Below are 23,261 nucleotides of genomic sequence, written 5' to 3'. Positions count from 1 at the left end.
CAAGAATATAATGAAGAATGTCTCTGAATTATACACGTAGACATTGTTGAATTGGTGTATTGTTTGATGTGTATATTTTCAAAAAAAAAAAGAGGGAAAGTAGAGCACGGAGGTTAAGAATTTTGCAAAAAGTCACACAGCATAAAAATAAAGTGGGGATTTGACTAGAGTCAGTGTTCATCTGCCACCTGCAGCCTCCACCTGCAGCTAGGACCCCTCTGAGTTGAGCCCCAGGTGAAGCACCACCATTGCTTGCCCTGGCCATGACTTATGGCTTCAGGGCATGAAAAATCTGTTTGCATCCTCAAATTCAAAGATGAGGAGCCCTTAATATTCCCATCTGGAAATTTGATGGCCTCAGGTTTCTTCTCTGGGCAGGACACATAGCGGAGGGCACGTAGCATAGAGTTCAGGCTCATCCAGGAGGTGTCAGCACACCATCTCCTCACGCTGTGTCTTTGGAAACAAAAGACCACTTCCTCCTTCCAGGAACAGGGGGTGGTGGGAGAAAGGCAGCACACCTTAGTGCCTTCTGGAGCCCAGAGTTTCTGAGCTATTTTGTTGTCATTTCCGGGCAAAGCCAAGGCAATCCAGGATTCTACCGCCTTCTGATCCTATAACCAAGCTCTATGTCCTCGCAGGGTGACCTTGAGCCGCAAACCTGCTGTCCACGTGGACCGGGGCTGACATTGCACGTCCATCTGCCAGGACCCCTGCATCCAGACTCCGAGACATGGCAACCAACGGCAGTAAGGTGGCCGATGGGCAGATCTCTACTGAGGTCAGCGAGGTCCCCGTGGCCAATGACAAGCCCAAAACCTTGGTGGTCAAGGTGCAGAAGAAGGCGGCGGACCTTCCGGATCGGGACACATGGAAGGGCCGCTTCGATTTCCTCATGTCCTGTGTGGGCTATGCCATCGGCCTGGGCAATGTCTGGAGGTTTCCCTATCTCTGCGGGAAAAATGGCGGTGGTAGGTGTCAGCCTGGTGACCTTCCAGCTAGTTCTGGACTCCTCAAAGGAGTGTCCCATTGAGGCACTTTCTGGGGTGAACTTAGGGGGAAAGTGCCCATCCAAAGGGAGAACTAGGCTCTATTTCTTACTTGTACTTTTCCCAAAAGATTTCCAGAGGGCTGGGATTGAGTTGCCGTGGAGCTGATTTCAATTCATGGCAACCCCATGTGTGTCAGAGTAGAACTGTGCTCCACAGAGTTTTCAATGACTGATTTTTTTTTTTTTAATTTTTATTGTGCTTTAAGTGAAAGTTTACAAATTCAATGACTGATTTTTCAGAAGTAGATCACCAGGCCTTTCTTCCAAGTTGCCTGGGGTGGACTCAAACCTCCAACCTTTCGGTTAGCAGTGAAGACTTTAACTGTATCACCCAGGATCTCCTCCTCCAAAGGGCAATTAAAAAACCAAACCCATCACCGGGGAGTCAGTTCTGACTCATGGAGATCCCAGGTATCAAAGGGTAATAGTCCTGAATCAATGATTCTAGAAAATCCATCTCATTTTGCAAAAAACAGCAGTCTATTTTGAGCAAAGGCTGTCCTGGGCCTCAGTTTACCTTTGGGTGCTGCATTTGAGGCGGGCTATGAGAAAATCGGAGCCCTGGTGGCACAGTGATTAATTAAGCATTTGGCTGCTAACCAAAAGGTCGGCAGTTTGAATCTACCATCTGGCCCTTGGAAACCCTATGGGGCGGTTCTACTCTATCCTATAAGGTCACTTTGAGTCAGAATCCGCTCAAGAGCAACAGGTTTGGTTTTTTGTTTGTTTTTTTTGTTTGTTTGTTTTTTATAAAGAAATCCTGGAGGGGACCCTAGAACACCCTGATTTGGTGCTTCCGCTGACGGGATTTCTCCAAAGCCTTGGGTCCATGAACATCTCTTCTCTCCCGCAGGGGCCTTCCTGATCCCCTACTTCCTGACGCTCATCTTTGCGGGGGTCCCGCTCTTCCTGCTGGAGTGCTCCCTAGGCCAGTACACATCCATCGGGGGCCTGGGGGTGTGGAAGCTGGCCCCCATGTTCAAGGGTAAGTCTGCTGGCCCCCATGCCTGAGGGTAAGCCCGCTGGCCCCCATGTTTGAGGATAAGCCTGCTTCTTACCCAGGTTCTAGGGTAAGTCTGCTGGTCCCCAAGTTCTAGGGTAAGTCCGCTGGCCCCCGCATTTGAAGGTAAGTCCACTGGCCCCCACATTCGAGGGTAAGTTCGCTGGCCGCAGGTTCTAGGGTAAGCCTACTAGTCCTCACGTTCAAGGGTAAACCCTCTGGCCCCCATGTTTGAAGGTACCTTGGGGTCCTGATGGCACTTCTGCCCACAGAGCCATGGGCTTCCAAACACTCCTGACACCTCTGAAGACAGGGAGTCTTTTATTCACATCTGAGCAGGGTGGAAGCTGTTGCAAAGGGCCAGGTGACAGATGATGGTGACCAGAAACTAGGGCAGTGGTGGTGGAGGTGGGAAGAGGGGCCCATTCCAGACAGTCCCTCCGCTCCCCGCCCCCCCCCAAAAAAAATCAGCCTGCCCTGTCCTGTGCGCTCATTCCCAGCAAGGGCTAGGTTCAATTTTCTCTGCTTGCCCCTCAGTGCCTAGGACCTTGCCTGGCGGGCACTCCCATGGAGGATCATGTTAATGACCTTGAGTGCTTGAGCCCCACACTGCTGGGCAAGCCCCAGCCCTGCCTCTACTTCCACCAGCCTATGCTGGGCCCATACATAATCCCGGCTCCATTGCTGGCCAGGTGGATGTGACCTTGAGCAAGTCACTGCCTCTCTCTCAGCCTGTGTCCTCCAGAATGCTTGTCTCCAAGGTCCAATGAGATGGTGGACATGGAGGGAATGGGTGGAAAGGCTCCCCGGTCAGACAGTGATTGCCATGACTGTGAATGGCACGATGGTGTGTCCACTCCAGGCGTGGGCCTCGCAGCTGCTGTGCTGTCCTTCTGGCTGAACATCTACTACATCGTGATCATCTCCTGGGCCATCTACTACCTGTACAATTCCTTCACCACGGTGAGCAGCCCTGGGCCCACCCCTTCAAAAGGAGCCCGCTCGAGCCCCTCTAACCACAGTGACTGCTGTTCTGCTGAGCTGGGCTTTCCTCTGGGAGAGCACAGTAACCCCTGTCTCCCCAAAGCAGTCTCAGCCACAGTACTATGAGTGCCTAGCCCAGGCCAGGCATGGAGCCAGGCACTGTATTTGAGTTAACATCTAATCTTCAAAACACCTTCTAAGTGGGTATCGTTAGTCCCTCTTTATATGGGTCCCGACTGCCTGAGTTCGAATCCCAGCTCTACTGCACACCAGCTGTGTAGCCTTAGGAAAGCAGCGTAACCCCTCTGAGCCTCCGTGCTCTCCTATACAAAATGGGAACAAAAATGGAACCCACCTGTTTTGGTCTCCTAGAGCTGCCATAACAGAGTACCACACGTGGCTTTACTTTCTCACAGTTCTGGAGGCTAAAAGTCCAAATCAGGGTGTCAGCCCTATTGATTGCTTCTAAGGGAACTGTCCCACACCCCTCTCCTGCCTCTAGTGGCTGCTGGCAATCCTTGACCTTCCTTTGCTGCTTGTTGATACATCTGCATATGGTCCCCCCTCCCCCGCCGCCCCGTGCGTGATCCTGTTTCCCCCTTTTATAGGACACCACTCAGAAGGGGATTAGGATTGGGCCTCACCCTCCCCTGGTGTGACCTCATTTGACTTAACTGATAACAAAAGAAAAACCTTATTTCGAAACAAGGTACAGGAGTTAGGACTTCAACATACCTTTTTGAGGGACACAGTTTAATCTGTAACAGCACCTCACAGGGTTGTGAGAATGAAGGAGTAAATATGTCCACGGTGCGTAGAGGCCTGCCTGGCAAGGCACAAGCATAGAAGTGTTTGCTGTTGTCAGCATTGTACAGATGGGGAGGTGGGATTAGACAGGTGCAGTCTCTTGCCAGGTGGGAAATAGCCCTGGATGGAACACGGGTCCTTACGGTACAGCTCAGAAGCATGGCTCTCGAAGTGAGAAGGTCAGAGTTCACATCTCAGCTCTGACAGTAGCTGTGTGATCCTGAGCAAGTTGCTTCCGTTCTCTGATCTATAAAATGGGGCTCACAATACTATCTGCCTTCCTGAGCTGTTGGTAAGGGGAGGTGAGATAATCGCTGGGAGGAAGCTCCAGACCTGTGTGGGTGGATGGGGGTACTGGAACCGCCATTGCAGGACTCTGTGCGGCTGCTCCCTTGCAGACTCTGCCTTGGAAGCAGTGTGACAACCCCTGGAACACAGACCGCTGTTTCTCCAACTACAGCATTGTCAACACCACCAACATGACCAGCGCCGTGGTGGAGTTCTGGGAGTGAGTAGAGGCCCAACTGTGAGTGTGTGGGGCTGGGGCGTATTAGTGGGGTCCTGCAGGAGAAGACAGGCACCCTTAAAAGGATAATGCAAGAGTCTGATGAAGGAGCTATCGCAGATGTGTGAGCAGACTTAAGGGAGCCACAAGGGAATGCGGAGCTGTTTCCTCCTCTATCCGTGGAGGGATTGGGGAGGGAGCTGGTATTGGAACCCCAAAACAGCTGGGGTCACTAGAGAAAGGGTCACTACACTACAAGCTGTGGCCTTTGGTGGAGAAGCCCAGATACAGACAAAGCCCTGGTCCAGGAGAAGAACAAATACCCCAGCCTCTGTCTCTTCTCGCCCTCCCATTTCCTGCCTGCACCTCTCATTGGTCAAACCCAACTAGAAGCCAGAGGGCAGGGGAGCCGGTGATGCAGTCTAGAGGTCAGCCTGTGGGGCACAGGGCAGGGGGAGCAGGGTGGAGAGCAGACCTGGATGGGGGGAGTGGAAAATAACCAGCACAGGTGGCTACGGAGCATTGCCAGCAGAGGCCCACAAAGTCCTGATTGTTCCTGAAAACCTGCCAACCTACTTGTAAATCCAGAGTCACTCAGAACAAAACACACACATACAATACACACCACACATACATGCACGTACACACACCACACACGTGCGTGTACACACACACACACACCCGCACACATGCTGTCCATAGTGAACATAGGGTGGCAAGGTTGCTCAAGGGAACAGTCCTGGCTGGTGTAGGCGGTGAGGCCGTACCAATAGTATCTTCAGGGAAGTGCCTCATAGACGATGCGTGCTGGGGCACTGATTTTACAGATGAGGTGCTGGAACACAAATCTCTTTGGCATGAAGGAAGCATCTATGCTGGGCAGCTCTGAAGGGTCTGGGAGCAACCTGGAAAGTTCCACGGTGCTTGTTCTTAGGAGGGTCAGAACATGTGAGACCATCCCTGGAGAAGCGTCCTTGGCTAGGCTGTTCCCTTACAAACAGAAATCCGATTCTGCTCTGGCTGGTTCTGCTCTCCAGCATCACGCATGTATCACCCACTCACGTGATCAGGCTTTTCATTCAACCATTTGCTCAGTACGTGTCTCTTGAGCACCTACTGTGTGCCAGTGTGATTAGAGACTTGGATAAGCAGACAGACAGTGGTAGCACTAGGTGATCAGTGCTAAGGGGGGAGACACAGGAGGCTGTGGGGATCCAAGGGGGCACCTGGACCAGCCCAGGTGAGGAGGTGGCATCTAAGGGCAAAAAATAGTTTAAGGAGGGCAGGCCTTGGCAGAAGTAAGAGCAGGTATGAAGGCTTGGAGGCAGATGAGAGCAAGCAAGGTACCTATGAGTGGATAGCAAGTAGCTGAGTCTGATGAGAGTTTGGGGGTGGAGGCAGTGGTCAGAGGGGAGACTAGAGAGGGAAGCAGAGGCCAGCTCTACAACACCCCGAAGGTCAGCCTGGGTGTCTGAGCTTCATTCTGAAAACAGTGGGAAGCTATCCATTGATTTTAAGCAAGGGGTACATGATCAGATTTGCAGTTTAGAATGACCCCTGGGGCTGGTGAGGGGACAGGGCAGAAATGAGGGCAGCGGTCCCCTAGGAAATAGCTGCAGCCCTGCAGATGAGCAGTAATGGTGCCTGGCCAAAGGCAGTGGGAGGTCCTCTTCTCTTTCATCTCTTCCCCAAATAGCACTTTCTACCAATTAGCATAATGGGCCTTGTGGTCCCCCTCCACCTCTTGAATTACAGCAATCACAGTTAGCACAGCCATAGTGGAGATTATCGTCCATGTCCAAGCCCTGGGCATTTCCAGGTCATGCCAGCTCCCGCCAACCCCAGTGACTCCTTCCTCCGTCATTCAACCAGGCGCAACATGCATCAGATGACGGATGGATTGGACAAGCCAGGTCAGATCCGCTGGCCTCTGGCCATCACCCTGGCCATCGCCTGGATCCTTGTGTATTTCTGTATCTGGAAGGGCGTCGGCTGGACTGGAAAGGTAAGGGGTGTGCACAGGGAAGATGGGAGGACACTGGACGTGGGAGGGGTCTACAAAGGGATTTTTGTCCTGGGTAAGGAGTCCGCACCTCCCCTCAAAAATCTGACCTTGAGTTAAGCAGGTCCCTTCCTCTCTCAGTGCCTCAGTTACCTTTCCTGTAAAATGGGCATAACAACATTACCTCTTTCTAAGGTGGTAGGAATAAAAGGAAATGACGCTCTTCAGGCACTTAGCCTAGTGCTGCTGGGCTCACAGTAAGTTCTGATGGAGCACAACAGAGGGCAAATGTTGCTCAAGGACCATTGAACACTTTCCCTGAGCACGACTCTGTGTCCAGCCTTGTTCTAGGTACTGGGGATCCAGAGACAGAAACTTCACATCCCAACCTTTGAGGAACTGAGATGAGGTTAAGGATTAAATATTCAGGCTCTGTATTCAAACAGCCCGGGGTCCAGATCCCTACTCCCGCATGTACTGGCTGTGTGACCTTGAGCAAATCTCTTCACCTCCCTGAAACTCAGTTTCTTCCTCTCTAAAATGGGCTGATAATTATGCTTACCTATTGTTTTATTAAAAGAATGGAATGAGATGGTGATTTTGTAAAGCACTTGACACACAGCAAAGGGAGTTGTTACTGTTTTGATTATCGGCAAGCACTGAGCCATGCCGTGCTGGGGTGTCCAGTCTGGGGACATCTGGGGAGCTAACAGATCAGACTTGGGGACATTGGCTTCAGCCCCCACTGCTTCCCCTTTCAAGCCCCACCCCAGAAGTCTGGGGACAGGAGATGGCTGAGTCTCTCACTGGCCCTGGCCTAAAGAAAACTCAGAGCAGGTGTGCTGTCTGAGGTCTTAACATCAGAGAAGACATTTGAAATGAGTGTGGTGAGAAGCAGGGGGCTGATACAAGGTTCTAGAACAGGTAGCGGAGACAGAACCTCAATGGAACCCGCACTTGGACATGGTCACGGCTGGTGAAAAGCTGCCCTGTTTAAGCTGGTGGAAACTTCACCCCCACCAGGTTCTCCAGTCCAAGGCTGGTGTCAAAACATCTCTGATCTGTCCCTAGGACAGGAAAGGCAGGAGGAGGGCACAGGTACCTTCCCGCCCAGCTTTAGGAAGCAGAAGAGCATAGGGTTTAAGGGCTTTGGAAGAGAGACAGCTGAGCTTGAATCTCGGTCTCCCAATTCCTAGCTGTGTGTGTTTGAGCAAGTCACTTCACTCTCTGAGCCTCGGTCTCCTCATCTGTCCAATAGACACAATACTTGTACCTTACAGGGTCGTCACAAAAATCAAAGGGGATAATCCATGCACAGTGCTTAGTAGATGCCTCGCACATAGCTGACACTCAATACGCTGTGTCTATTGTAATCATTTTGGGATGGTATCTAGAGTTCCTGCTACATTAGGAGACTGATCACTTCCTAGGGACAGAATAGGGCTCCTCTCATTTCATCTTGTGAGTGTGTCAACCAATCTGTCAGCAAGCAACTACTATGTGCCTCGCTCCATGCTGAGCGTGTAGGCAACAGGGAAGTGGAAGACCTAGGCAACGTGTACTGTACCTATTGTATGCCCTTATACAAACAACCTTTCTGAGTAGCAGAGGTGACTGTACCCATTTTCCAGGTATAAAAAACCAGGCTCAGAGAGGATAAGAAATTGACTCAAGGTCACACAGCTTGTAGGTGACCCAGATGGCTTTGAGCTCCCTTAATTCCAAGTACAGTGGATTTTCTAGTAGATGGTGGCTGCCTGTCCTAATCCTAAGGAAGCTCAGAGTCAAGTGGGGGAGATGAAGCTGACCCAGAGAACAATCCATGCTGAGCAGGAAACAGGGTCATATTAGACTCTGAGATGCAAAGGTTGAACCTGCAAATTGCTTTCCACCAATAGTGAGCAAAAAAATGAAATGTCAAGCGACAATAGCAGTCTTTTGCTTATTAATTTGGCAAAAAATACTTTAAAAAATGAGTATACTTTGTGTTGGCTCCTGTGCAGTGAAGGCACCCACCTCTAGTGCTGGAGGAAATCCAGTTTATGGAAAGTAATTAGGCAATATGAATCAACAGCTTTTAAGAAGTTTATGCCTTTTTACTCAGTAACTTCACTTGTAGAAAATTTCTCCCCAAAAGTATAAGAATTTCATAGATAAATATTTATATATCAGGACGTCCAATGTAGCATTATTTAGATTTACATAAATTTAGAAGCAACCTAAATGGGTAAGAGTAGGGGGTGCCCGAAAAATGATGGAGCCCTGGAGGGACTATTTGGTATAATTAAAAATCATATTCTTCATGAGATGATAAAACAATGTCTCATCAACAAAACAGGAAACAAAACTATAGTGTGTATTTTTAACTTTAAACAGGTAAAATGAAAAGTAACAAAATTACATATTTTGAGCCTCATTTTGTAAAAAAAATGTGATCATATATACAAAGGAAAGTCTCAAAAGAAGTTAAAATGTTAACATTCATACGTCTATTTGTTCATCTAATAACAATAACAAAACCCAGAACCTTTCCGACTTGTGGCGACCCCATGTGTTACAGGGCTAAACTGCTCCATAGGGTTTTCTTGGCTGTAATTTTTATGGCAGCAGTTCTTCAGGCCTTTTTCTTTTACGGAGCTGCTGGGTGGGTTCAAAGCAGACCTTTCTTCTACAGAGCCGCTAGGAGGGTTCGAATCGCCAACCTTTAGGTTAACAGCCAATGGCAAACAGCTTTCGCCACCAGGGACCTTATTCCTCCAAAAAAAAAAAAAAAAAAAATGCTCAGTATTTATTGACTCGACAGCAACGTTTTTTTTTTTTATATATATTTTTATACCATGGGGAAACACTGACGGCATAGTGGTTAAGAGCTATGGCTGCAAACCGAAAGGTCGGCAGTTCAAATCCACCAGGCGCTCCTTGGAAACCCTATGGGGCAGTTCTACCCTGTCCTATAGGATCGCTATGAGTGGGAATCGACTCACTGGCAGTGCTGTTTATGTGCCATGGACTGCAGTATGTACTAGGAGTGTGAACAAGACAACCCCTGTCCCTCATGTAATTTAGATTCTCGGGGCTGGTGAATGGGACTTTAATTGTGTGTGTGTGTTCATATGTAATTTTTAATTTTTTCTATCACCACATATATTACTTGGATAGTTTAAAACCCGCCCGCTGCTGTCGAGTCGGAATATATCCAATATAAAAATATATTGGATAGTTTAGCAAGTGTAAAAAAAAAAAAAGGAGGAGATAGGGAGAAGGGAAAAATCAGTTGCTGAACTGGTTGGTTCAGATTCCAAGGAGGGACTTCAGAAAAGTGGCCAGTCAGGGCAGGCTGGGGAAACCCAGGAAGGCTTCGTGGAAGAAGAAGAACTGGAACTAAGCCCAGAGCGACAAGAGTGGATGTGAGCGAAGCAGGGGGCAGGGAAGTATGGGCCCTTTGGAGGGGGCTGGCCCCATCACCTACTTTCCTCCCAGGTGGTCTACTTCTCTGCCACGTACCCCTACATCATGCTGGTCATCCTGTTCTTCCGCGGAGTGACGCTGCCCGGGGCCAAGGAGGGCATCCTCTTCTACGTCACACCCAACTTCCGCAAGTTGTCGGACTCCGAGGTGAGCCGCTCGGTGCGGCCCTGGGCCATGGAGGGTCCTGGAGGGCACGGGCATGGGGTGAGAGCAAAGCTGACCCCTGACCAGCATGGTGGCCTCAGGACGGGTTCCTGAGCCTCTCTGCGGCCAGTTTCCTCCTCTGAGAGGAAGAACTGGGGTTGTTGCCGGGTAGAGCCGGTTAGCCCATGGAAACGGACCTGGGGAGCTGCTGCCGTGATTGTTATTTTGACTGTTTTTGAAAATTCTGTCCACAGGTGTGGCTGGATGCGGCTACCCAGATCTTCTTCTCCTACGGCCTGGGCCTGGGATCCCTGATCGCTCTTGGGAGCTACAACTCTTTCCACAACAACGTCTACAGGTGGGAGAGAGCGCCTTCCCTCCTGGCCACGCCCCTTTCAAGGCCACGCCCCATGTGACCACGCCCTCTTGTCACACCCCCCTCCGGCTTTTCTCCTTTGTCCCTCTTTGGGAGCTTTGCCCTCACAGGTGAACCCCTCCCTGAGCTCTTTTTGGCTACTCCTTCTGATTCCGCCCTTTCCCTGACCCTGATCCTCCTGGCTCCGCCTTCCTCTGGCCTTGCTCCTCAGGCCAGAGCCGTCCTCCCTGACCCCGCCCATCCCTCTCTCCAGGGACTCCATCATCGTCTGCTGCATCAACTCGTGCACCAGCATGTTCGCAGGATTTGTCATCTTCTCCATAGTGGGATTCATGGCCCATGTCACCAAGAGGTCCATTGCTGATGTGGCGGCCTCAGGTCAGCACCACACCGTAAGGGGCCAGGGCTCCTGGGCAGGGGGTACTAACCGCACTGGCATTTAGGTTGTCATCATCACCACCGGGACTCGCAGGTATTGAGCGGTCACTACGTGCCAGCCAATGCTCTGAACATTTTACATGGACTGTAGCACTGAATCTCCCAGCACTATGGGTAGATGCTGTTGTTATACCCATTTCATAGATGAGCAAACTGAGGCTCACCAAAGTAACTTGCACATGGTCATGGATCTAGAAGAGAGGTGGAAGTCCCAAGTCTGGTCTCTTAATCTCCTGTCCGTGCTGGTACCTCTAGCACCATCCTGGACTTTTGGGGGAGAAGTCCTAGTCTTGCCCCTGCAGTATAAGCTTTGGTCCAACTCAGACTTGCTCACTCAGGCAGTTGTGTTCTCACCCAGTGGGCTGTACCCACTCTGTCCCTCACACCCTCACAGAGACCACAGGCCCTAGGAAAACCCCTGGCAATCCCACCCCCTTCATCACCCAGCCAGAAAAACAGCAAATGTTGCAGACTCACTGTGTGTGAGGCAGGGTCCAGGGGCTCAGACCCATTGTGTGCCAGGAAGGCTCCTGAGGTTCAGACCCGCTATGTGTGAGGCAGGGTCCTGAGGCTCAACCCACCGTGTGCCAGGCAAGCCCCTGAGGCTCAGACCCACTGTGTGCCAGGCAGGCCCCTGTGGCTCAGAGAGGTAAGGTGACTTGTCTCCTCCCCCATGGAGAATTGGCCTTGTGGAAAGGAACTTTCTCAGCTGATGTTCTGACCTTCCCTACAAGGGCGGCTGGTATCCCATTTCTCTGAAATCCACCAGACCCCACTTTTCCAGAGACAGACCCTTTCCTTCTCCTACCAAGGTTTCCCCTGAACATTTGGATTCCCCCTACAGACACCTCAATCACACCTGTCCACAGCAGACCTCCTCAAGCCTTCTCCCACGCTCCCCATCACAGCAAAGGGCTCCACCACCCAGTGGCCAGGCCAGAAACCTTAGCCTCGCCCTGGATTCTTCCCTCCCTCGCACCCCACAGGCCAACCAACACCTAAACCTACCCTTGCTGCCTCCTACCTATCTCTTATCTGGCCACTTCTCTGCACCTCCGCTGCCACCAGTCTTGCTGCCCCTGGACCCACCCCCTATATCCTACCCTCCCCAATCCTGTTTCCTCATCTGGAATGGGGCTGACAACTGTCACCCCAAAAGTTTACTTTGAAATTAAAGGGACTAAGGCTTAGGGAGTGAGTGGTAGTAGGCTGTAGGTGCTCAATACCGCCCTACTTTTTTACCCTTCCCCCACAGGCCCTGGGCTGGCATTCCTGGCATACCCAGAGGCAGTGACCCAGCTGCCCATTTCACCACTCTGGGCCATCCTCTTCTTCTCCATGCTGCTGATGTTGGGCATTGACAGCCAGGTGAGGACTCTGCCTGACTCCTGGAGTAGCCCTCCCCTCAGTCCCCTCTGTCTGGGAGCTAACAGAGAGAGGAGGCCTTAGGCTCCCAAGAAGATGGCCAAAAGTTTCAGATCCCTAGAATGTTCCACCAGATGGAACTTCAGGGAATAGCTCAGCCAAGATCCCCATTTTCCAGATGAGGAAACTGATGCCCAGAGGGAAAGGGATCTTCTTGAGGTCACATCTAAGTCAGAGGCAGCATCAGGCCTGGATCTGGGGGCTCCCTGACCCAGCTGCCCACACACTGCCAGGCCTCTTCTCTCCTCCCCTGGAGGGTCAGGTTTGGGGTGGGGTGGGACTAGGGTCTGTCACAGGTTCCTGACCTCTTTTGCCCCCTGAAGTTCTGCACCGTGGAGGGCTTCATCACAGCCCTGGTGGACGAGTACCCTAGGCTCCTCCGCAACCGTAGGGAACTCTTCATTGCTGCTGTCTGTGTCGTCTCCTACCTGATCGGCCTCTCTAACATCACACAGGTGAGCTCACTCAGCACCTGGTGCACCCCTGATGTTCTCCTGGGACCATGCCCTCCCCCCCCCCACCCTCGGGCCCTTTTCCCTTAGCTCTGTCCTGTCACACTGTCTATTCCTTTATTGAACAGCATCTCTGTGCCGAGCCCTGGGTGCACAGCTGTGAATCAGACGGGGTTCCAGGCTGGTGGGGAGGCACAGACATTAAGCTAAAACTGTAGTTTAGAGGTAGGGAATACAGCATCTAACCCGTCCTAGGGCATCAGGGAGTGCCTCCTGGAGGAGGGGATGCAGAAGCTGAGATTCGAAAGTCTCTCAGAATTAGCCAGAGAGTTAAGTTGGAGTTGGGACTTTGAGGTTGGCACTGCCCCTTCCTCATTCCCACTTTTCTTGTACTATCAATATTCATGAGCACACCCTGTGTGCCAGGCCCTGGGGAGGTAGTGATGGATAAGAAATGCTGTCTCCATTCAAGTCCCTCCTAGTCCAGTCAGAAGACGTAGACATAACTGATGGATTGTACTATAAATGTAAATGACTCAGATGCCATGAGCTCAGCTTTGCAGGTCTGATTTATGATCCACAAAACCACCCTGGATCCAAGTATAGTTCTGATCAAGAGTTATCATTCATTCATTCAGGAAGTAATTGTTGAACACCTACTTCGGGCCTGGTGGGACACTAGGTACTAGGAATTCAGCAGTTGGCATGACAGACATGGTTTCTGCTCTCTCAGAGATTATATTTTGGGACAAGACTGATACAAATTAGATCACTTCAGAGAGTGTTAAGTGCCTTAAAAAAAAGGATAATGGGATAGAGAATGACTAGTGTGAGCAGGAGGGATACTACCTTAGAGCAGTCAGGCAGTCTCTCGGAGGAGGTAACAGTTGAGCTGAGACTGAAATGATGAGAAAGAACCAGTCAGGGAAAGATCTGGGGGAAGACAACACAGCAGGTACAAAGGCCCTGAGGTGGAAATGGTCAATCCGAGGGAGAGAAAGGAGCCAGTGTGGCTGGGGCAGAGGGAGCAAGGAGGTGGGTAGGGGATGAAGAACCAGTTCATGCAGGACCTATCTATCTATCTATTATATTTCTGTTTTATTTAAGCCATTGGAAAGTTTTAAGCAGGAGAGATTCATGACGGATATATGTTGTGGAAAGATGGTTCTGATGGCCGTATTCAGAGATAGGAGTTTAGCCCCTTATGAACTCCTTTTTCTGCCCTCCAGCCTTACCAGAAATGGGGAGTCTCCCTCTTCCACTCAGATATTTTCTTCCCAACCCCCAGAGAGTCAAAGCTTCTCATAGACATAAAGCCCTTGGCAGTTGCTGTAATCTACCTTCAAGCCTTCTTGCTGCAGTGTAGCCTAATCCCAACCTCATGAGACTCTAAAGCCCATGTTGACTGTGAACTGAATGCACTGGGCATTGGGGGGAGGTGGCCTGCTTTCACCCCCTTTCCTCTTCTTACAGGGAGGCATCTATGTCTTCAAACTTTTTGATTACTACTCTGCCAGTGGTATGAGCCTGCTCTTCCTCGTATTCTTTGAATGTGTCTCCATTTCCTGGTTTTATGGTGAGCACCAACCCCTCCTCCCTTATTCTTTCTTTCCCTCCTTCCTTCCATTCATCCATCCATCTATCCATCCATCCATTCTTTTATCATCATTCAACAAATACAACGGGAACACCACACTCTTTCCATACGCTGATTTATTTAGCCCTCTCAACAATTTAATGAAGTTGGCACAGGAGATTACCATGTTTAGAAGATACCATAAAAAGGTCAGTTATATAAATTCACTAAAAATGGGAAACAAAATTCCATTATAAATTTTGGGATTAAAAAAAGGTTTGAGGTTTTATCTGGATAAGTGATGCCAAAAACTATTAAAAATGTTTTAAATTTATGTATTTAACAGACAACAGTTAAGTGCTTGGCTGCTAACTGAACGGTTGGTGATTTGAACCCACCCAGTGGCTCCATAGGAGGAAGACCTGGCAATCTGACCCTGTAAAAGTTACAGCCTAGAAAACCCTATGGGGGCAGTTCTTCCCTGTCACGTGCGGTCACTATGAGTTGAAATTCAACTCAATGGCGCCCAACAACAACAACATTTAACAGACACTTGAGCTGTAATTAAAAATATGTCCTATCTTAGAAGAATCAAGAAAACATTGATTTTATTAATTTTGTGGCCTAAGTTTTTCAACCCAACTCTGAAATAGTAAAAAGGACAGTCTGTACTGTGTAGTTGAGCATCACAGCAAGACCATATGTTTTGAAAGAAGTTCTCCCCAGGATGCCTGTCAGTTCTTAATATTCAGTTTATCCTCTTTGATGTGCCTACTATCTCACCATCCTTGAGAAATTTCCCCTTCTTCACTCTCTTAAAAACCAAAAAAAAAAAAACAAACTAACCCACTGCCCTAGAGTTGATTCTGACTCATAGAGACCCTATAGCACAGAGTAGAACTGCCCCATAGAGTTTCCAAGGAGCACCTGGTGGATTTGAACTGCTGTACTCTTGGTTAGCAGCTGTAGCACTTAACCACTATGCCACCAGGGTTTTTGGTTTATTATTGTTCATAATTCGAGCAGTTCCCCAATGTCACGCTCATGAACTTCATGAAATCCTGCATTTTCCACAAGATTTGCAATTCTTCTTTGCAACCTATTGAAGTTGTTCATAGCATTAGATCAGCAGGGAAAAGCTGCCCCTCCCCAGCAGAGCCTTTGAAGGAATGTTGGGATCAACATTGAGTTTAGAGGGACATTTGAGTGGGAACACATTTTGTGAGAACCCTTTCATTGGTAGATAGTTGCACATTAGGGTAACTTGCTTTCCTACACAATCCTCTTGCTGTGGGCATTTAGTTATTGAATGCTTAGATAATGAGAACCCCTGGCATATTTGCCCCATATTACAGATGAGGAAACTGAGGCTTATAGAGATTAGCTGACTTGCGCATGGCCATACTTCAAGAAAGCAGCAGATCTGGGTTTTGATGCTGGAGTCCCCACAGTTCACCCATCCTCTTGCTCTCATTCTGAATGTCACAGGTGTCAACCGATTCTATGACAACATCCAAGAGATGGTTGGCTCTAGGCCCTGCATCTGGTGGAAACTCTGCTGGTCCTTCTTCACCCCAATCATTGTGGCGGTAAGGGCAAGACCTGTTAGAAAGAGGTTAGACCAGGCCCTGGGGTGTCTCGAGTCTGGGGAGAAACTTCTGGAGGCACAGGCAGGTAGAAGAGGCCCTAATGCCCCTGCTCGTAGTAATACTACGCCCTACCATTTGTTGACCATCATCCTCCCAAACTTCAAGAAATAGGCATTGTTGTCCCTACTTCACTGGAGAGGAAACTGGAGCTCAGCCAGCTAGCATCACCCAGCTCATTAGTGGCAGAGCTGGGATTCAAACCAGGTCTGCCTGATTCTGAAGCCCAAGATATTCCCACTCCGAGGTCTCTCATTCCCTCCCACAACGGGGAGCTGAGACACGGGCAGGCCTGGAAGGGGGGCGCCCAAGGTCCCTGGGGTGGGGGCTGGGCCACTGCAAATGTTGTGCCCTGTATAAGGGCACCCAGCCCATGGGGGAGTAGGGCTGACATCTAACCCTTGTCCTGTTTGTGAAGCTGGTTAACTTGGAGGAATAGCTTTTGCTATTGGCCCTCCAAGAGGGAACAACTTTTTCTATTGGCCCTCTCAGAGGGGGCATCTTTTTCTCTTATGTATAAAGGCACCCTCTGTACTAGCAGTGGCCTTGGGTAAGAGATTCCCCAAGATGCTGGGCCCTGTGAGGGTCAGCCTTGTGGCAGGATGAAGGGCAGTGGGCCTCTTAGCTTCAGGGTCTTGTGGAGGGGCCTTGGCTGTTCAATCTGGTGACTGACTGCGCTCCCATTTCCATTCCTTCTCCCCCATCCACCAGGGTGTGTTCATTTTTAGTGCTGTACAGATGACTCCCCTCACCATGGGAAGCTACGTTTTCCCCAAGTGGGGCCAGGGAGTGGGCTGGCTCATGGCCCTGTCTTCCATGGTCCTCATCCCTGGGTACATGGCCTACATGTTTCTCACCTTAAAGGGCTCCCTGAAGCAGGTAAGTCCCTCCTCTGCCCTCCAGAACTTTCTTTCATCTGCATTGCAGTCCTCTTCCCCACTGTGCCGCTCTGCACTACTCTCTCAGAGCTCACAGTCTAGTTTGAGGGGACAGAGAAATCAATAGCCAATAACAACAGAGTGTTAGAGGAGCCACAATTGGGGTAAGCCAGTGAGCAATGGGAGCCAGGAGGAGGAGCCCTCAGCCCTGTCTGGGTTAGGAGAATTGGAGAAGGCTTCCTGGAGGGGGAGATAGCTAAGGAGAGCCCTGAGGATGAACCAGAGTTAAAAGTAGAAGGAGAAGAAATGTTCCTGGAAGGGGAGGAGAACATGTGCAAAGGCCCAGAGGTATAAACTGCATTTGGTGAACTGAAGGGTATAAGTGTGGCTGGAGGGGAGAGTGGGGAGCGGGGAGGGGGAGCGATAAGAGATGAGGCTGGGACTGTAAGAAGCTCAGATAAGAACCTGAAGGGCTTTGAAAATCAGGAAAAGAATACTCCTGAGGACCATGGGGAGCCATTTAAGAATTCACAGCAGATGGTTTGTTGGAGTCAGATTGTTGAGGACTTACTCTAGATCTCTTTTGTGGCCTTGACAAAGAGAAGCATGGTCTTATCCACAAGGAAAGGCAGAGCCTGCCTCAGCATGGGCCCTGCAGCACATGCTAGGTCTACACTGGCTTTTTGTTAATTACTCTCAAGTCTTGAGTGAAACAAGGCAGTGCCGGAGGCGCCCAGGTAAAAGAGGACTGCTGGGGCAAGTGCAGGCTAAGCCTTCACTAAGGAGGGCCCAGACCGGTGCTTCTTCACCTTATTTCCCAAGACGTACCTGACAGACCTGCTCAGAGCCAGCAGGGAGAGCTCTAGTGTCTGTGGCATAAGAAAGGTGGGCTGTGGGCTGTGCTGGACCAGCTGTGTCCTTCACAGATGGAGAAGCCGACTCCCCCCCGAGGGGAAGCTGCTTTCCCAACTCACACAGCAAGTTATTAGCAGAGCCAGGGCTTGCAGTCTTCCCTTCCAACTCCAAATCCAGAGCTGTCTTTGTCCATTATCTGGTCAGGTCTTATAGAGTGTCTGGGGGTGGGGCGGGGGGACATCGTGGAAACAAAACCCCGGCAAAGGTCCTGGGAAAGGGCAGGCACATTATCTGATGGGGCCGGATGGCCAAGGATGTGTGTATAGAACAGCCTCGGGTGTTCATCCGTTCAGTAAATATGTATTGAGCACCTGCTTTGTGTATTGTCAGTGCTGGGGACATAGCCTTGAACACAACGGGCAAAAATCCTACTCATGGAATTTACATTGTGGTAGAGGAAGATCAGCAATTAACAAAATACTGATTCTGACTCATAGCAGCCCTATAGGACAGAGTAGAACTGCCCCATAGGGTTTCCGAGGAGTGGCTGGTGGATTGGAACTGCTGATCTTTTGGTTAGCAGCTGTAGCTCTTAACCAGTATGCCACCAGGACTGCTGAGAAAAATATGTTAGATGGAGAAAAATAAAGTAGGAAGAGGGTTTAGGGGGAAGGGCAGGGCTTTATTGAGAAAGTAACACTTGAGCAAAGACATAAGGAGGTAGAGAGCGAGATGTGTAACTATCTGAAGGAAGGACATGCCAGATAGAGGGGCCAACAAGTGCAAAGGTCCTGAGGCAGGAGCATGCCTGGCACGTTCAAGGAGCAGCAAGGAGGCCACTGTGACAGGAGGATAGTGTGACGGGGACATCACTGAGATCTGACAGGTAACAGGGCCAAATCATGTAGTGCCTTATAGGACCCTGGCATTTACTCATGGTGAAAATGGGAGCCATTGTTGGGTCCTGGGGAGTAGAAAGATGCTATCTGATATTGGCTTTAACAGAACCCTTACGGCTATTGCATTGAGAATAGAATGAAGGGGGTGAAGGGCAAGAATAGAAACAAGGGTCGGGCAGTTAGGAGTTACTACAGTAATCTTAGAGGAGACATGGTGTGGACTGGGAAGGACCATGGAGGATGTGGAGACGTAGTCAGAGTCTGGGTATGGTGTGAAGGCAGAGCGGACAGGTTGTCCTTGAAGAATGGAGCTGCCAGTTCCCACCACCCCATCCGGAATTTCCCTTCCGTATGCCCACAGCGCATCCAGGTCATGATCCAGCCCAGCGAAGACATCGTGCGCCCTGAGAATGGTCCGGAACAGCCCCAGGCCAGCAGCTCAGCCAGCAAAGAGGCCTACATCTAGGGGTGTGGGGCCACGCAGACCCAACACTCTCACCTCCCTATCTGGCTGAGCAGGACCACCACTTGATGTCTGAAGATACCATCTATCTCAACCTACCTCGAGTGGCGAATCCAGACACTGTCACCAGGCAGAGAGGGGAGGTGGGGGACAGTTAATCCCCTGGGTAGGCCCCACTGTGGGCAAAGATTCCGGTGACTTCAGCAGCCTGCTGGCTGGTAACCTTTTTAATCCAGGCCCCAGAAGCACCTGGAAATCTAAGTGTGTAAGTGCCATGGTAGGTCATTTCCATTCCACCAGCGAGTCTGCTGTGATGCGGGCTACACTCCTGATTTTTTAGTCGTATTCCTGACTGTTCTCTTATTGCCAAAACCCATGACTGTTATCTTGGACTTTGCAGGAGTAGGGTCCCATCAGAATGCTGCTGCTTCGTACCCATGACAAGGGCATTTTGTACAATGGGAATTTCCAGGGAGAGCTCACGCTAATTGACAGGGAGTCAGTGTAGGTTTTACTTTTATTTTTGGGTTTTCTCATTTCCAAGGCAGCTCAACAACACACCCCCAAAGACCTCAGCCCTATTCCCAGATCTGCTTCCCAAGCAATCTACGCAGCTTCGCGCTTTCCCCCCCGCTACAGCTAAGCTTCCCTGCAGGTGCCTCCCCAGGCTATACTAACTGTAACCAGCCCAACAGCAATCATTTCTGAGGGGCCTTGCATGTTGGAAAACAGCCACAAGCACAATTGATGTTTTTATTGCCATTTTAGGAGACCTAAGTTCCTGCTGGGAGACTCCCTAATCAGGGCCTCCACTTTATCTTAAGCTGGCCAGTTTTACAGACAGAGCACGAAACAGCTGCAGAGGTAACCAAGTTGAAGGGTCTATCAGAGAGTTCAGAGGGAGCCAATTATATTTTGGTCTCCCTCTTTAACTCTCTCCCCTCACTGCTACCCCATTCCAAGTGGCTGCCTCCATGCCTCCCCTGAAATTGCTCAGCAGAAATCTCCTCACTGCCACTCAAATCAACCCATCCCGCTAACTGAGGAGCTAGTGTTAATCCAGAGCCCCCCTTCCCACAATGCTTCCAAGATTAAAACTGCTTCGTTGAGGAGCAGTATTTGTTCCTTTCCAGAACTGGGCTCCGCGGTGGTAGTGGTGGCGACAAATCAAGTGAAGACAGTTGTTTGCAATCTCTAGGAACTCAGCATTTCTCATCTGCCAGGAGGATGGGTTCCCATGTAGCAAATCGTATATTGTGCCCTGTAGCTCCTAGCTAGTTAGCTCGCAAACTGTATTTTATGACTAATCCTTAATAACTATGGTAATTAACTGTGACTGTGGATTTTTTAATCTCTTGTCATTCTCATCCAAAAGTGACCAGCATACCAGTTCTTGCAATAAAGTATTACCCTCAGAATATTAAGCACATCATTGTAGAGAAGAAAAAAAACACTGTACATGTACACATGTAGAAATGCACACACATGCACATTTATTCTCAACGCGTGGCACCTGGGGTCTTCTTTGATATTGTGTAGGAAACCTAAACCTTTTCCTGAGGTCATCTGTAAGATAGTCTCATTGCTAAGATACCCCCAATGCCAACTGGTGGATCCATGATAAAATACAGAAATCTTGTGAAATCATAGGGTTTAGAATGAAAAGAAGACTTTTCACTGTGTCCCATGGTCCGCCTCCCACCCCATGTGTGAATTCCTTTAGAATAAGGGCAAGCAATCTTCTAACTTTCTCTTTGTTCTTCAACGTGAAACCGAGACCATGTTGTTCTAGGACAAACGCGGTGTATTTCATGTTTGTAAGCAATTCTAAGTGAGATGTTTGGCAAGAAATCTCCAAACAGATTTCGACCCAAACTGACCTTCTATAGCACAATACTAAGTGTCGTACAATTACTGTGAGAACTGTGAATATGTGTAACTTTTTTTAGTATTTGCCCTGGGCGGGGGAAAGATATTGTATTATCACATATGCTTTTTTCTTTTTTTTTGCAATAAGGATTTATTCTCAGAACACCAAGTAAATTTATCTCTATATAAAAAAATATATGTAATATATACATATTCAAACTATATACAGAGCCTGTTTTAAAAATTACAGTATTATTTAGTAAAATGATCTGTTCTATGGACCAAATGTAAAGATATTTATAAATGAAGATGCATTTTAAATGTCTATAAATGTCTATAACTAGAGCACGGGCGTTATGTAAGTTTCTAAGAATTTAGAGGAAAAATAATAAAGGTTCTATGATATACAGCTTAAGACGTTGAATTCTTTGGAGTGGAGCACAACAGCCTGTTTCGTCAGAACAACAATGCATATACACACATTTTTTTTTCTGACGGGAAGAGAGAGATTTGGGCTCAAAGATCTAGCAAGATGGAGTTGAATTTCCAAAGCCTTGGGAATGAATAGAGAGAATGACTCTGAGCTACATGTTTTTTGTTGTTGGCTGTCATGGAGTCGAACCCTGACTCATGGAGACCCCATGTACAACTGGATTGGACCATTGTGCTCCCTAGGGTTTTCATTGGCTGATTTTCAGAAGTTGATCGCCAGGCTGGAAGCACCACTGAAGCTTGTTCAGCAACACGCAAGCCTCCACTGGCAGATGGATGGCTGTGCACGAGGTGCATTGGCCAGGAATCGAACTGGTCTTCCACGTGGAAAAATCCTGCGTCATTCTCATCCTCTGCAAGGATTCTGGGAAGCCATGTTCCGGGCACATCCAGCTGCCCCAGCAGGACCACCAGAGGAGCTGGGGGAAAAGTCAGACCAGCTTCATGGGTGTGCGTCCTGTACAGTCGCCCACGGTCCTGTGCTCAGGAGGGTCCTGGGCTTGATTTCATGCTTTGTTGTTGTCACCATCTTGAAATTCTCGAGAATTTTGTCTTGTAACTTGTGCTTTGTAAGTGAAGTCTGGTGGGACAATGGAGCATCCACGTGAGCAGGGAAGATACAGCCATGAATTGTTCCCACTGCAGTTCTGTGTAGCCCCTTTTGTATACAGCATGTCTGGTGTCCCAAGAGCAGAGGGGAGCCCCTGTGTGGTGCAAACAGGTAACACACTCCACTGCTAATCGAAAGGTCAGAGGTTCCAGTCAACTCAGAGGCACCTTGGAAGAAAGGCCTGGTGATCTTCTAAAAAATCAACCATTGAAACCCCTATGGAGCACAGTTCTACTCTGACACACCTGGGGTCCCCATGAGTCAGAATCAACATGACAGCAATTGGTTTGGGTTTTTTTTTCCCCCTTGCACGGGGGTGGGGAGGAGTGGGACTATCAGCCAACAGGGATGAAGAAGACAGCCTCCCAAACCCTTGGACAATTGATTTGGCAAGGACATCTCAAAGAAAGATGGTGTTTTTCCTTCAGGAGAACAGACAAAGGAATAAATTTTAAAAGCATCCTCCTGGATTGGGTGCCCCAGCTGCCTCTCCCCCATTTCTTTTGCTGGCTTCTCCTTCTCTCTCTCCTGCCACAGCTGGCTGGCTACACTCCTTCCTGGCCCTTCTTCCCTGAACGCTCAGTACTTAGAGCTCAAACTTAAAGGAAAGCCAAATGAGAACCTCACTGTTCAAAGGCAGCAACGATGCTTTCCTTTATGGTCACCACTACTCCCTGACGCTACACTTAGGCCCTTTCTCCAGGTCCCTGCTGTGCTTCTCAACCCCTGCTTTTCAGAGGAAACTTGGAGCCAGGTCAGAGGGCTCAGGACCGGGAAAAATCTTAAAGGTCATCTGGTTCTACTGAAATTGCTTTGTTTCCAGAGAAGCTCTGTAAAGTGCATACGAGTCGCCTGAGGGTCTTGTTAGAATGCAGATCCTGATTCAGTAGGTCTGGGGTGGGGCCTGAGAGTCTGCATGGCTAACAAGCTCTCAGGTATTCTGGTGGTCCTTGCCCACACTTCGCACAGCAAGGATTCCCATCCAGCCTCTTCTAAAACACTGAGTGTTTACCACCTCCCAAGGCGATGGACAAAAACTCTAACTAAAACTATCTTAAATGCAAAAGAGTTTGTTGACTCATGAAAAAAAAATTCAGTTCTGGCTTCAGGCACAGCTGGATCCAGGTGCTCAAAGGATGGCATCAGGAATCAGTCTCTCTCTACCTCTCAGCTCTGCTTTTCTCCATCCAGACTCCATTCTCAGACTGGCTCTACCCTTAATGAAGGGAAAAAGTAGCTGCCAGCAGTTTAGGGCTTACGGCCTACCAGATTTGGCAAATACACTATAAAGTGAGCTCTTTGTTCCAAATACTTCTGTCAC

General features: G+C 49.3%; 1 protein-coding gene across 1 annotated transcript; it reads left to right on the top strand.

Moving 5' to 3' along the window:
* Nucleotides 1-733: 733 nt before the first annotated feature.
* Nucleotides 734-18,984, top strand: SLC6A1 (solute carrier family 6 member 1). Its single transcript, XM_003409755.4, has 14 exons — nt 734-971; nt 1,905-2,036; nt 2,914-3,014; nt 4,241-4,350; nt 6,220-6,352; nt 9,830-9,964; nt 10,216-10,319; nt 10,591-10,715; nt 12,031-12,143; nt 12,524-12,655; nt 14,126-14,228; nt 15,717-15,817; nt 16,586-16,753; nt 18,868-18,984. Exons 1-14 carry the CDS (start codon nt 734-736, stop codon nt 18,970-18,972), a joined length of 1,800 nt encoding a protein of 599 aa, XP_003409803.1. The 3' UTR covers nt 18,973-18,984.
* Nucleotides 18,985-23,261: the final 4,277 nt, after the last annotated feature.

Source organism: Loxodonta africana, chromosome 22 (assembly GCF_030014295.1).
Source record: "Loxodonta africana isolate mLoxAfr1 chromosome 22, mLoxAfr1.hap2, whole genome shotgun sequence".
Lineage (NCBI taxonomy): Eukaryota > Metazoa > Chordata > Mammalia > Proboscidea > Elephantidae > Loxodonta > Loxodonta africana.
This window is presented reverse-complemented; position numbering and strand designations above follow the sequence as displayed.